This window comes from Ruditapes philippinarum, unplaced genomic scaffold (assembly GCF_026571515.1).
Source record: "Ruditapes philippinarum isolate M1 unplaced genomic scaffold, ASM2657151v2 ctg17032_1_1_1_1, whole genome shotgun sequence".
Classification (NCBI taxonomy): Eukaryota; Metazoa; Mollusca; class Bivalvia; order Venerida; family Veneridae; genus Ruditapes; species Ruditapes philippinarum.
The window spans coordinates 1-16,170 of NW_026857154.1; the positions used below are offsets into that span (position 1 = coordinate 1).

The 16,170-nt window shown below is 34.3% G+C and overlaps 1 protein-coding gene across 1 annotated transcript; it reads right to left on the reverse strand.

The window, feature by feature from the left end:
• Positions 1-37: 37 nt before the first annotated feature.
• Positions 38-14,267, reverse strand: LOC132748957 (serine/threonine-protein kinase Nek4-like). Its single transcript, XM_060738621.1, has 8 exons — positions 14,094-14,267; positions 13,201-13,381; positions 12,597-12,679; positions 7,124-7,224; positions 5,424-5,520; positions 4,714-4,821; positions 4,142-4,285; positions 38-244 (listed from the first exon to the last, which is right to left on the reverse strand). The coding sequence occupies exons 1-8, from the start codon at positions 14,187-14,189 to the stop codon at positions 101-103; spliced, it is 954 nt and encodes a 317-aa protein (XP_060594604.1). The 5' UTR covers positions 14,190-14,267; the 3' UTR covers positions 38-100.
• Between the last annotated feature and the right edge of the window lie 1,903 nt (positions 14,268-16,170).

Below are 16,170 nucleotides of genomic sequence, written 5' to 3' on the forward strand. Positions count from 1 at the left end.
GAAGCCCTGGTCACCAGTTCCATAACAGGGTCCGTTATTGTATCGTCACCAATCTTGTCACCTGATGCCGCCCGCCCCACCCTCCTTATCAGCACGTAGTCTAGGTTTTGGGCACGGGCTTCTTATCTCCGAACTTCCTACCCGGCACGGTGTCATTGATAGTTTGAAGAGCGCTCCTTATATTAAAGGCACCCATATCATAATAATCTTCGCTGCCGTAGTCGTCCGGAGATCTGATATTTGGCTATAATATGCAACATAATTTATAGGTATATTATATAGTGGTCGTTTCTTACATCTTGGAAAAAAGTGTTTCTTAGCACTGTTATAATGTCTAATTTTAGTTAGTGTAAAGATTTTTTAATTTATTTATCTGTTTTTACGCCGATTTAAGCCTAGATTTGGTCATATCTCGGCAGACATATCAGTTCTTCTTACCGGTTTACCTGGATGACTGGATAACTAACCAGTGTTTGCCGATTTCTCTTGAAGTGGCTGTTAAAATCACATGCTTTCTAAATCAGTGGTCAGAAACAAATGACCATTTAACTCAATTTTCGAGATCAATGGTTACGGAGGAGTTTCGCCTCGTCCGAGGATCGAAACAGCCGTGGATTACAAAAACGATGCTTTTCCTATTAAGCTTAGTGGGCGGACTCTGTTGTTGTATGCTTGGACAATACGGTAGTTAGAGTGAGCATTTAGGTACAGTAACATACCGATAACAGGGCTGGGAATCAAAACTGCGTCGTATCCTACAAAATGTAAACAAACGCCGCAATCTTGGAACGAAAAATGTATGTTTTTGTGTATAACTCTTTTTGTTGGAAATGACTGAAAACCAGATATATGTATTAACACGCTACACTATTTTCCGCTTCGTTCGGTATATGTTGCTTGCACAACTATTTTGTAAAACAAAAGTTATAGCGAACTTGCAACTCGAAGCGGAGCAGAATTTTTATGAAATTGTGTGGATACGACGCAGTTCATATTGCTTTATCTACCGTTTTTTCCTTCAAACCAATTATATACTCGTTTTCAGAGTTCACCATAAACTTCAAAACATAATTTTGCATCATTTACAAAACTTTCATTAAAAAGAGATGTTTATTTTCCAAGAAAATAATGATTTTTACGAAATGATACGACGCAGTTGAAAATAAATTATGATACGACGCAGTTGTATTTTCATTGCAGGCTGCATATTTGTTAAACTATTTAAATTATGCGTTAGGTATGCTAATAACGTCCAACAACATTTCTTGTTTACAACTTAAGTCAAAAGCAGAGGTCACTCATTGGTTCCATAAAAATGGAAATGTAATGCAATTCTATTAAGGCTTCATTTTCCGGTCGCATTTTAGTACCTATCATAAGAATCTACAAATTCCAAAAAGCTGTATCAAATGCAATATACATTGAAACACGTGATCGCACACCCATATGACAACGTGTTCCAGTGTTGCCTTAGCATGCTTCTAAAATTGTTCCCATGAGTTCGAAATGGGAGTGATTACTTTTTTTGATACAAAATTCAATATTCCAGTGTAACCCTCTCCTATACTCTGTATTTGTCAGGAATGACTGTTTTTTTTTTAAAAGAGAAAAAATTACAAATTTTGAAAAGGTCTCTTGCTACCGGAAGAGAGCTATGCGCAAATTGCATGCCTACCTTTGTTACTTGTAATTAACAATAATTTCCGTCAATTCCGTTATTACTTATATGTCTTTTACGTGCCGATTTTATTGTATTCATTTTTTTTTAATAATCGGTGAGAACAGGTGAGCTTTATTATTTGAAACTGAACATTAATTTTTTTAAATTATATTATAAATGGTTACGCTACAATATATTTTTGCAAGTAGGTTATATGCGTTCCGTTTAGCCATTTTATGATCAGCGCCGCGGAACTTTACCGCGGGTTTTGTCTCATTGCATTTCTTTATCGCCGCTGAGGAAAGGTCTACGGAATGTAAAAACTTTAAATTTTCAAAATCGAGTTACATATGATACCACTACAAATTATTTTGTAAAGAATGTGTCCGTTTTGCATTTTACGCTGTGCACCGATAAATTTAATACAGATTTAGGCAGACATGATCTTTCAACAGTATCGAAGAAGTTTTCACAAAATTGAACAGAAAATTTAGGTCGAATTTTCAACAGACTAGAGACATGGTGGCATCTTAACATATCTTCATACTAAAGTGTGTTTTTTATTTGATAATGAATTGCCTGAAAACTTTTCAGTTTTCAGAAAATGACTTCACAGAGAGTTACCCCCTGTTTACATTGAAAATTTCTCGGCTAGTCATACCGAAAAACTAGTAAGAAATTTAAATGTTATTCTCTTTATAATTAATTCAAAAATTTGTAATCTTAAAACTTCACGCCTGAAGTTAATAAAAAGCTGCTTATTTGTACAGCTGACGTTAACAAATTTTGTTAAAAAAAAAAAATCAGAGAGGTGTGTCCGACCGAGGCCGAGCTGTTTATGTTTACTGAATTCAAATCACTTGAACTGAACTGCTATGAATTCGAAAACCACCAGGGACTTTTTATTCTTTCGTGTCAAGCTAGTTTCAAAATGTCGATGGTTCTCTGCAGCTGCAACATTTTGCCTGAAATAATGCACAAAGGCGCACCTGAGGTCATCGCCCCTAGTAAATTAATGTGTAGAGTGAAAGTTTGAAAACAAATCACAGAAAAACAGTCATTATCCAGAACATGCAGAACCACAGTTAACTTAGGGCGTAGCTAGCCAAAATGAATTCAAGTTAATAGATTTCTACATTCTTTTTTGCGAAAAAAAATTAGGGATAATAATGAACATACAGGAAAATATAAGATATTATTTCAGATATTATGATCAATTAGGTAACAAGTTCATGTTTAACTGAAAAGTAGCTTCCGCAATGTAAACTTTCAAATTAAATGTTAAATTAAATATTGGACATGCCACAATGTATTTTAAATAATCAAAAGCAACAGAACATTGCTATACACCGCAAATGATCTGGGGTTTTTTATCTAGCGCAAGTGATTATTCCATAAAATAGAAATATATTGCCAAAATTATCCCTGTTGAAAAGACTGCCAAAAATACAACTGCGTCGTATCATATGTTATTTTCAACTGCGTCGTATCATTTCGTAAAACAATAAACATTTCTTTTTAATGAAATTTTGGTAAATGATGCAAAATTATATTTCGAAGTTTATGGTGAACTCTGAAACAAATATATAATTGATTTGAAGGAAAAAACGATAGATAAAGCAATATGAACTGCGTCGTATCCACACATTTTCATAAAAAATCTGCCCCGCTTCGAGTTGCAAGTTCACTATAACTTTTGTTTTACAAAATAGTTGTGCAAGCAACATATACCGAACGAAGCGGAAAATAGTGTAGCGTGTTAATACATATATCTGGTTTTCAGTCATTTCCAACAAAAAGAGTATTAAACAAAAACATACATTTTTCGTTCAAGATGGCGGCGTTTGTTTACATTTTGTAGGATACGACGCAGTTTTGATTCCCAGCCCTGTGGATAAGCCGGTATCGAAAATGTCTTAGCTCTTAATTGTTTAACACACAGACTACTTCTCAAAGCAAAACAAATCTTGGAAATAAGCGACGAAGGACAAATGGAACAGTGTGTATATCGTCTCTATCAAATATCAAAGGTACATTATAAGTTTAAATTAGGCGCCAACCTTATAACATAAACGCGCATCCAAGGACCGTAACTTCACTAGCTTATGCCCCAATAAGAACTAGAAATACGGGACACTTTAGTTCCTATGACATTTTTTAAAGTCCGAATACATAAGCATTTTATGCTTTTCCATACGATTATTCAGAAATAATACAAAGTCGTATGAAAAGAGAAATAAGCTAAGAAGTAAGGAGCAGGGATACAGAGATGTCTGTATATTAAACATGTATAATGTTTGATGCATAGACACTTTTTGAGGCGTTTGAAGTGCCACACACGAAGTGTCTTTGGGTTGATATCTTATTATCATAATTTGGGATGCACTATTTGCCGTTCCGGTCCCTCCCGGTATTTATTTAGAGACCCGGAAATACTGGGTGGAGAGATCGGCTCAAAGTGTATCCCTAATCATTTCTTACCATTGGTTTTGGCTTTTGCCTTTCCTTGAAGAGCTTGTCTTGCATAATCTCGCGTGCAGATGGCCTGTCGTTAGGGTCTTTTTCCATCATCCTAGACAAGAGCTCCGTGAACTCGGGTCGGTACTGGGTTGGCATTGTGGGTTTCTAACATTCATTAACATTAATATAAAACTGAATAAATTCTGGCTTCGTGAAAAATATTGTACACCGTAGTGCTTACGCCCGTTGACGACATTTTGTCCGTGCCATATTAAATTCAACTTATGTTATAATTATGTTAAGCAATGAACCAACTTTTGTCTATGTTTAGTAAACTGTTAAATTTTGATGGTCAAAGCCCTCAGTTTTTAATAAATCATAAAATTCTTCTTTCGTTTTGAAACTCATCAGAATAAAGATCTTTTTTTTAATTTTATTTTTTCCAGAAATTTAAGACACTGACGATCTTCAAGTATTTAATTGACCACAATTTGTTCATAATTTAAATACATTTTTTTTTGTTTCATGATGCGGACCTCTACATTGACTGAGGAGTGGTTTACAGACAATGTGAAGGGCGTATATATATATACCTCGCCTCTTGTAATGTTAAATATAAGCATTGGCATAAATAGAGCGTCAAATGGCTTCTCCAATGTTGCCAGCTCGTATATCAGTATAGAAAGAGACCAAATATCTGTCTGAAATAAGAGAAAAAAGTACTGGTACTGTATTCTAGACCTATAATCTAAAACATCAATTTAACCAGCATCTGATATTCTGAGTGAAACTTACACAGTGCTTGTTCAATAAACATCTTATGATTCTTGCAAAGCTGATCGATTAAACTTTCTTACTTTTATTAATTACCCATTAACAAAATGCAAGAATTTAAAAATGTAGAATATACAACGACTTAACCCATGAATTATATTTCAAATTGTTACAGACGATGACGTAAATAACGTGTCTATAAATATAATTACATGTTCGATAAAGAAATGTGTCGCGTGTCTAAGAGAGCATGTTTCGTAATACAGAACAACCTCTTCATAGCGACCCTCTGTAGGGCAACCACTTCTTTACAAAAAACGTGTTATTTTTCCCAAATATGGCTTGACAATAGATTAAACCTCTCTAGAGGAACACCTCTCAGCATCAACAACAGTATTTGTCTCCAGAAGGGTACTGCTTTGCAAAGGTTTTACTGTATTTCTGTTAAATATAATTTTCCAGCATTGCATTCGGCAATTAAGCATTTGTTTATGTGAATTAACTCGGGACATTTATTAAAGGGACTCACCTTGGCATTATAACCTATTCCCATGAATATTTCTGGGCTCATATAATGTGGTGTTCCAATCTGTGTCTGGGCCATGTTTATCACAGGATCTAATACTCTGTAAGGAAAGGAAACATGCAGTAGTAATAATAATAGCCGTCTTTGCAATTTGAAAATAAGGCTTGCACAAGTTTTTGTATCAACTGTATGCAGATGGAACGCATTTAAGCATAATTCACCGTGTATAACTGGTGATGCTTATTGAAGTACGGCGGTGACACTTTAAACGCGGATAATGCACATGCATGTTGCCAAAAATATATCATTATTAAATACATAATTTTATCTGGTTTACAGATGAAGAAAATCTTAAGCAGTAGTTGTAAGAAAAACTTCCCATATTTGTTTAAAATTTCTGAATATGTTGAGTATGTAGTCACGTAACTTAAGAGACTTCAGCGAACAGGTATTATATTACTGCTAGACCTGTTCTGTCGCACAGCGTCAGAATAAAAGCGACATATAAAGTTATGCAAGGCGAGCACTAGTTGTCAAGTAGATATTAAGAGCAGATAACTACGGAATGCCGTTAGGGCCATTGCCTATGAATGTGTTGATCTGAAACGCGATAGTCGATAGTACGATGGTGAAAACGCGAAATCACGAAACTACGATGATGAAAACGGGAAAGCACGATGATGAAAACGCGAAAGTATGATGATGAAAACGCGACAGTACGATACTACGATGATGAAAACGCGATAAACTATCGTGCTTTCACCATCGTACTGTCGCGTTTTCACCATCGTAGTTTCGTGATTTCGCGTTTTCATCATCGTACTGTCGTGTTTTCATCATCGTACTATCGCGTTTTCACCATCGTACTATTGCGTTTTCACCATCGTACTATCGCGTTTTCATCATCGTACTGTCGTGTTTTCATCATCGTAGTATCGCGTTTTCATCATCGTACTATCGCGTTTTCACCATCGTAGTTTCGTGATTTCGTGTTTTCACCATCGTACTATCGACTATCGCGTTTCAGATTAACACATTCATAGGCGATGGCCCTAACGGCATTTTCCGGAATGCCGTTAGGGCCATCGCCTATGAATGGTTTGATCTGAAACGCGATACTCGACAGTGCGATGATGAAAACGCGAAATCACGAAACTACGATGGTGAAAACGCGACAGTGCGATGGTGAAAACACGATAGTTTATCGCGTTTTCATCATCGTAGTATCGTACTGTAGCGTTTTCATCATCGTACTTTCGCGTTTTCATCATCGTGCTTTCGCGTTTTCACCATCGTAGTTTCGTGATTTCGCGTTTTCACCATCGTACTATCGACTATCGCGTTTTAGGTCAACACATTCATAGGCGAAGGCCCTAACGGCATTCCGTAGATAACAGGTTGCCAGGAGAGTAACTTCAGTCACAATGTCGTACAAGCGAAAACATCGATCGGGACATCTCCGTGTTCAAATCCGAAGTTTGACGGAAAGGACCGAGTATATGCAATTGGCGAATAAAGTTCACAATTCATAGAAACTTGCGCAGAAAACAACTTCAAGTTCTTTCTCATTTGATACATAAAATTCATAAATTTACTGATATGTTCTTGAAATACGTTCTTCATTTAATTAGACATTTGAGCACCGATCAGATAACTACCCAAAGTCTGCAAATGATATACATTCTATATTTACAAATGCTTACCTTGCTATTCCAAAATCTCCCAGTTTGCAATTCATATTTGCATCCAAAAATATATTCTGAGACTTCAGGTCTCGATGTATGATATTTCTATCATGAAGATACTGAAAAAAAATTTAAATCATAGTAATGTTAGAAAGTCTAAATATTTTAATAAAAAACTTAAAGCTGCATGCCACCAGATGAGCCAAATATTTTAAGAAAATAAAACTTAAAATAGTAATAAGATTGTACTAAGATTTTAAGAGAAGTAAATAAAGATTCAAGATTCCAGTAATTGTGTACATGTTATGTCGATTAATGACTGATTATGCAGTATTTATCATCGTATTAATTTTGCGTGACTAACGCAGTAAGGGCTGATTTTGCATACATTGTATTTTCAACTCTTTTTGGTAATTTACTTTATGAATTGTAAGTGCCGCTTGAAATGTGTAATTTACTTTCTTTGTTCACTTCACAATATTTTATTTTACATTTTAAATTTTCTATGACAATTAGCATGAATCTGTAAGTATGCTGCTTTATACTACAAAATGTGTCTAATAATACCGGATGCGATCTGCTTTGCTTAAAGGAATAAGAATGGATGGATCGATGTCTGTCTAATATAAATATTCATCATTTAAAAAGAGGAACCATGACAGTTTCCCTATTGACATCAACCCTATAAGAGAGAAATTCGTGTTTAAAGACACTATTTTTTACTTGAGAAATAAGTTCATGGGCGCCGCCATTTTGGCGTTCTGTCATTCTCGCGAGACAGACGAGACCGAGATTGTGACGTGTTATACCCACTTCCGGTATAGTTGTACACGCTGGTACAACTGAAATATATCTTGATGAAGAACTTATTAATTTAATTGCGTACATTATATATTATTTATGAAAACATCATATGGAACTGAATTGCTTTAATTAATTAATTGAAGACGCCGCGACATTAATTATCATTTGCCCGATACTCAAGCTTGCTGATGATCCCACAACATGATTTAAGCAATGACTGCTTAATTTTCAAAGATAAACCATAAATTTACTTTGGGAACTATGAGAAACTTCTTCAAATTGACGATATATCCTTTTATTTTGTACTTAATTTTCGCTAGACAAGCTGTCCAAATAGGGTACATCGCCGGTCATATATCTTTTTTTCAGGTAAAATATCAACTAAATCCAATATGCTGAGGACGCGATTTTCCGCCATTGACGCTAAAAATGAGAAAGGCGCAGGAAAATCGGCAGCCAGACTTATATCGTATGAAAACAAAACTGTCCGTAAAGTTATTTAGGCACCCAGTCAAAACTGGTACCAACAGCAACAGGTTTCCCTATAATTACGCATATTCTCGGGTTTATCCAGTTCCCCAAAGTTTTTTTTCCACGTTATCTACTTACCAAATTCTTTTCCCCGACAGATACGCATTTCTTCTACCGTAAATTTAATCCAATAAAACAAAAAATCATAAATCTACTTAATATTTAAAATGATTATTGGGAACTGAAAAAAAAATGTGTTGCTATTTTATGACGTGCTGTAATTTACTACAGTACAATTTGACAGGTGTGGAACCGAATTCCCCCTAAGGTCATTCAGTTCACTGATGAAGCGTAAAAAAAATAGATGTCTATTTCGTCATTAGAATATTTGACAAGGGTGATAAACCAATTAGGGCAACATTGTGCATGATCAAAAGGTCTGTCGGCACAGAGGCATACAAGGAGCAATAAAAATCGTCAGTACAGTGTGACAGGAGCATTTGGTGCAAATTAGGAACAATTAAAATGGACAATGCGCAGTATTAGACATAAGTAGTAAGAACCAGCAATTGTGTGAATAAATTATGCAAATTAGATTTTTGAGCAGCCAATAAAATGATTTGCCTGCAGTTAATATTAGGCTACGATTACGATGCGCAGCATCATACGTTGACAGACATGTTAACAATTTACTTTTCAAAAACAGTTGCTGATATTTTTGAAATGTGTACATCAATTATAACATATGTTCACACCTTTAAATTTGAAAGTCAGAATCAGACTGCAAAAAATTAATTATATGTACTATTAAGAACACGTTTTAGTAGGGTTTTTATAATGGAAGTGGCTAGCGTACGGGCCCGTACGGCTAGCCAAAAGTTTTAGCCGTACGTGAGTCACGTACGACTAGCAAGGACACGCTGTATTGGCTAGCCGTACGGCCTTTTTCAAAATTTTATGGAAGTCGAAAATGCATATGTTATTTTATGACTTTAAGCGAGGATTTTAACCAAGAAACAGCATTAATTGTCTTTGGATGTTAAGTTTTTAGAGATTAATCGCCTTGATCGCTATATATATCGATCTTTGTCATCGCAAGATGTCGAGAAAAAAATAGCCTTTGCTTGCATTTACACCAAATGAAATAGTTTACAAATTTTTGATATTAATCCTTTTTTGTTTCATTAAGTTTAATTTTCGACACATTTTATATGGAAAAAAGACCAACAACAACAAACACTGAAAATGATTGTTGTTGGGCTCTTGATAATTGCGACAATTACCGACGGTACTGTATCAAGGAAAGTTTGCATTTTCCGTGAAAGGCATTCTAAAATTCTATTGTCAGTCCCTGGATAGGTTTTAATTAAGGCTAATTTATTGATTGACTGTGCTTTTATGTTCGATATTTATCTACTGTTTTCAAAATTATATAATTATTTTTGCATTTCACCGTTTTTTTCCATTCAATGTTCTTTTTATTTATTTATTCCACTCCGATCATTTTTATTCGATCCATGTGCTTAAAATTAACAAAAATGAATTTAATAATTCATACAAATTAAACAACAAATGATAAGCATGAAAATCAACAATTTTATAACGTTCGACTTCCATATAATTTTGAAAAAATGCCGTACGGCTAGACAGTACAGTGCGTCCTGGCTAGTCGTTCGTGACTCACGTACGGCTAGAACTTTTGGCTAGCCGTACGTTTCTTTATTTTTTATTATTATTTTTTTTTTTTTGATATTGTTACGTATTTTGAACCATAAAAAATCTACTCTACACCTCCTGTGAAAATTAAATTGTCAGATCAATACTTTATATATATTAATATTTCCTTACGATTCAACTAGATTTATCATGAATCTAAAAGATGTGGGGAAATGACATCACGCGCACCTGTTTTTATACGGCCAATACACAAACATGGCCGCGCTTACCGATTTGTAGAAATCGGTGATTTAGCGATTTAAATTTTGTTATCATTCGTTTAATATTATTATTTGGCGGCAGAAAATTTGCAGACTTATTATTTATAGTATTCTTTTTCTGAAATCAAGTTTTTATTTTAACCTTGTCTTTCCCTTTAATTTGAAACTGGTTCTGAATATTGCTATTTTAAGAAAGAAACTACAGTAAAGTGTTTGGTCAGACTGAGCGGATGTTTAAGGTTGACGAGGCTCTATATTTATACCTGTGCTATATTGTCATTTCACATTCAATTTAGTAATTATACTAAAATGGATGATCATGCAACTCATAATTTCGATAAAAGATAATAACAAAAATCATAATGTAACATAAAATGTTTATGGTTCGGACTTTGATATCTGAAGATGAACGGAAATGTTAACATCAAAAACCAAAACAACAACAACAACAACAACAACAAAAATTAAAAAAATAAGAACGTGGGACAATTTTATTCAAGCAAGTTCAATAGATACTTTAAGATAGATTGCTCATAGTTACAGTTGGATAAGAGATAAAAATGTTATTTATATAAACGGCTTAATGTTTTTGGATGGTTACAAATGATTAGATGGTTAGATATTCGGTATTTATAGATAGAAAAGATTGATAACTAACTTAGACGTTGTTAAATCTATAGTTTTAAATGTATAACTGGGCAACAAAATTAACTTTAAGTAGGCAGTTTTAAATGTTAAAAGTTACATATAATTGAAGAACTCATGAAGAAACAAAAAAGATAATCCAATGCTTCTTTAAACGAAGTCATAAAGATTACGATTGTCAAACGGATAGATATAACACTATTGCAACTGCCAAAAGATTAATCATCTTTTTTTCCTCATGATTATTTAGTGTCTGGCCGCCCGTTAAGGCACAAAAGCAGCTATCGAGTACGGACCTCGGACATATTCCCAGTCATGCCCCTACATGTTTAACTGGCTAGTAATTTTTTTGTGTGCAATTTGCAAAGAATATGTGTCACAAGAAGAACTTTGAGCCGAAAAATAGGTCATTGTACAGCAGTCAATGAAACCTAGAACCAGTCAAGAAACCTAGAACCAGTCAATGAAACCTTAAACCAGTCAATGACACAAAACCGGCCAATGAAACCTTAAACCAGTTAATGAAACTTAAAACCGGTCAATGAAACCTAGAACCAGTCCATGAAACCTAAAACCAGTCAATTAAAACTAAAACCAGTCAATGAAACTTTAAACTAGTCAGGAAACTTTAAACCAGTCAAGGAAACCTAGAGCAAGTCCAAACTCTCTGTACTGATAAGGGGAGATCACTGCGTAGGAGATTGGAGCAAGTCAATGAAACCTAGAACCAGTCAATGGAACCTAGAACCGGTCAATGAAACCTAAAACCGGTCAATGAAACCTAAAACCAGTAGTCAATGAAACCTAGAACCAGTCAAAACCAGTCAATGAAACCTAAAACCACTCAATGAAAGCAAGAACCAGTCAATTAAACCTAAAACCAGTCAATGAAACCTTAAACCAGTCAATGAAACCTTGAACCAGTCAATGAAGCCTAGAACCAGTCAATAAAGCCTAGAACCAGTCAAAACTCCTCACAGTGATTACCTCCCTTGGTAGAATTATCTCTATACTGAAAAGGGGAGATCACTGCGTAAGAGATTGTTAAAACCAGTCAATGAAACCTTAAACCAGTCAATGAAACCTTAAACCAGTTAATGAAACCTAGAACGGACACGGAACGGACAATGTTGTCTTGTATTGAATTATCAACAATGTTTGACTTAAATAAATATATTAAAATAGGAAAATTTTCTAGAGTCTGATATCCTGGTATATAGCTCAAGTCGATTGCAAGGCTCTCCGGAATAGCGCACTCATGTTTATTGTATACTTTCTGTAAACAGGTTTTAGAAAATATTAACAAGACCTATTTTCTACTTATCAGGTCATAGAATATAAAGTTAAAATGACCGTGGTAAATTGTGTTCATGATGTATACATTATATATCCATTGAAATTAGCCTTCTTTTCTTTTCAGAAAAAAATTACATTGATAAATTAATATAACTGTAACTATTTATAGTTACTTAAATTATTGTTACAACGTTTTATTTATTACACGGGCCTTTTTAGGGCTATTCGTAAAGAGAATGATAAATTTAGTTATGGTAAAAGTTAATTTAAGGATATTCGTAAAAGGAATAGATAATAGTTAAATAAAATATATTAATATTGTTCTATACATTTAATACCTCTATTGCACTGGCAATCTGTCGAAACCATTCTATAAGCCGCAGTTCCTCTAATGGATTCCCATGCTGATTGTTTATGTAATCTGTCAAAGATATATACGGTTATTTAAGTGCTATTAAAGCGATCGATTTTATGTCACTCATTTCTTTCCATATTTAAGCTTCCTGTTTAACATGCTGTTTGAGGTTTAGTTATTAATGTAGTCAGTTTTATTTAATAAATTGTAACAGTTTAAAATACGCCAACAGTTTAAAATGTCCAGGATAATGTGTCGTTATGTTAGAAAACAATAACCATTTAATCTTAATTGCAAAATGAAACGATTTGCCAGCGCTATGCATTTAGTTTAATAATATTTTATAACTTGTTTACACATGTAAATAAACAAAGAAACAACAGTATTCGGACGAAATGTTAATTAGCAAAAGAATTGGGATCCTAAGAGCTTAAGCGACCTCCGCCCCCCCCCCCCCCCACTCCCTGCCCTTTGATTCACACTTAGGCATTCACGGCTTTAATTCTTGAAAGTACATGATGACACTTTAAACAGTTCCACTTCAGTTTCAATATTCTGCAGACGGATAATACTACTGACATACTAACCGGATAGATCTCCATTTGGACAAAATTCTGTCACAATACAGATCTTGTCATCTTGCACAAAGCTCGCGACGAAGGATAGCACGTGCTCGTGCTCGAGTTCGGAGAGAAGCTTGATCTCTTGTAACGTCAGGGCCAGCGTGTCTGCATCCATTGATCCAATATCCATCAGTTTTAAGGCTTGCTTTTTTGTTCAAATTCAAAGGTTAATATAGTTTATATCTTTTAATATTACTGTTAGTTTGATATTTAAAAGATATAAGCTTCCATCAAAATTAAAGACCCAGTATGCCTCAGAAATGCTATCATTTATACTTCTCAACAATTTTTGGTATCTTGTTACTGAATTAAAAAACATACTTGTTTGTTATATACATGAACTGTCTTTTGCATCTTAGTTCTGTTGGCAACTGGTATATTTGTAGAATTAGTAATTGTATGGAAGTCAAAATACTACTTTGTTTACATTTTGATACCGTTACGACACATAACTGCATGTTAAGCGCTTTTTCATTTTCAGTTGCAAAACATCTAACATGCTCTTAATCCATTATTTAAACATTTGACATTTTTTTAGAATAAAAAAATGGATTTCTGGGGCACAGTGTGCCTTTAAAGTGACGTACGGTGAACACTTGAAAATAAGTAGGCTGATAATAATATGAAACGATAAAACAATTCATTAAGATTTGGTAGAAGCTATATACATGTAAATGTATTGTATACATGAATGTTTATCATAACTGTAATAAGGATGCTCTTTCAAGTAAAATGTATATTGAAATTGCATGTAATTCTTATCCGAAGTTTGACGGAAAGTGCCGAAGGGATAGGATTGAACTTTCGGTTTTAAATGTTTAAAAACAAAAGTTAATCGAGACCTTTAAACAACTTACTTTTGTTGACGGATCAGATTTGTCTTCTATTAAAAACACTTTGCCGAAACCCCCTTCCCCAAGTAGCCTCACCACCGTGAATTGTCCCTCCGACATTTTTAACTTTTCTTTGTTTTTAATAATTGAAATATCTCTCAACAAGGTAAAGAAGTTTAGTTGTATGTTTCGTAGAACACAACAAGGAAGTTATTTAGGGACTTGCAAATATCCAGGAAGTTAATTATAAGCCTCGTTACCGCCCAATGGGCGGGTCACATCGGGACGGATATTCCGATCCGAACCGCAAAATATGACAGATATTATTATTCACAACAGCCGGTATCAAGTGCCAAGTTGCTCTTTACTTCCCTTCAGTGTTGTTATATTTTTCTGGTTCTTCGGGATCATTGATACAACCGGTACGTTACTGTTAAAATTGCATACCGCTTAAGCCGGTGCTAGTGGGGCGTAAGAGTTGGTGCACATTTACGTTATCTCTTATGAACAAACTCTATCGAACTGAATCTCCTACTTTTATATTATTTTGTTATTTCATTGCTTCCGAGGGGGCACCTCTGTTCCACATTGGTTGTAAATAATATGTTTACAATATTTTTAATCGTGTGTTGAATCTGTATTCTGAATTGATTAAAAGCTCCAAATGCCCCGAAATAAATATCATTTTCCTTTATTTTTCTTCCTTAAAAATGTATGTTTAGTAATTCCATTTCTCAAGGACATTAAATTCGTACACCAGGAAGTAAAAAGCACTGAATATGAAATAATCTGTTAAAAGGTAGCATTAAGTAAACAAATTTGCATTTTGACTTTCATACAAAATACTAAATCACTATAACTGTATTTATTACGATAAAGCAAATTAACCTAAAGATGGTCCACTTTTATGGTCAGTTATTCCTTTTCTTCGGTTATCGTGACAGGGCACTGACACATTAAAGAATTTCGAGGAAGGAAACTACTAGCATGTTGGGGGCTTCTGTACATGTACCACATTGCCGCATGTTTCATTATTTAAAAGACGTTGCCACAGCTTTCAAACCAATATAATTTAAAGAATACTAGCTAATTTGGTGTAAAACTGAAATAATTTGCATGTACAGTCAATTGAAAAGATTGATTAAAAGTAAGCCGATTTACCATAGTTAATGTGTTACGATTCATTTGAAATACTGCAATCATATTGAACAAAATTCAATTTGAAACGTTCGTGGAATGCTGTTTGGAGAGATTGATTAGACGCTGCAAAATTATATCCGTTCATTCTATCGGCGCATTGATTACAGGATAATAATAACTCTGAAACACTGATTAATTTTGTTAAAAGTATTACATTATGTAACATTGAGTGCTGCATGAATAAAAACTTGTACTATGTCCTTGTTGTTGTCCTTATATACATATAAAAATGCAAAACTTGAATGTCCCGTTGCACAATATGTTAACGTTAACTGCAGTCAAGATCCAGGGATAAGGAACCGTGTTTCAATTAAGTTCCGGATTCCATTGGGTTCGGTTCTCATTTGGAAAATAGTCTAGCCTTATCATCGATCTTCTGCCAGTGCATTGAATAAGGTTTCCAGTTAAAGATACGGTGATTTAACTAAAAAGAGTTGGGTTTTTTCATAAATAGAAAAGATTCTCTGTCGTTGAAAACCTGGTTTAAACGTCAGTAGGTATTTGTGAAGTGTTCTTTTTTTTGCAGAAATATTAACAATCCTTAGTTCTGACCTGGGGATTGGCCTCTTGATTTCAAGAAAAGGATACAAATTCCCTTTGGTTTGCTTGGAAAAATAAGAGATACAACTAGTATAAGAGAATTGGGAATGGGAAAAACACATGCTATCTTTACTAACAAATCCACTAAAATACCGACAACAAACTTACATGATATTGAAACATAAAATAGTTCGTAGTATTTTCATTTTAGGAAAGAATATCCATTGTTAGCAATATCTGTCTAATTCTTTGTTCATACACTTATAGTTATCTCATTGCCTAATAGGGATCGCCTACATAGAAAATACTGGAAAATATATGGTAGATAGTTCATTTGTTTGTTTCTTTCATTTTCGTTGAT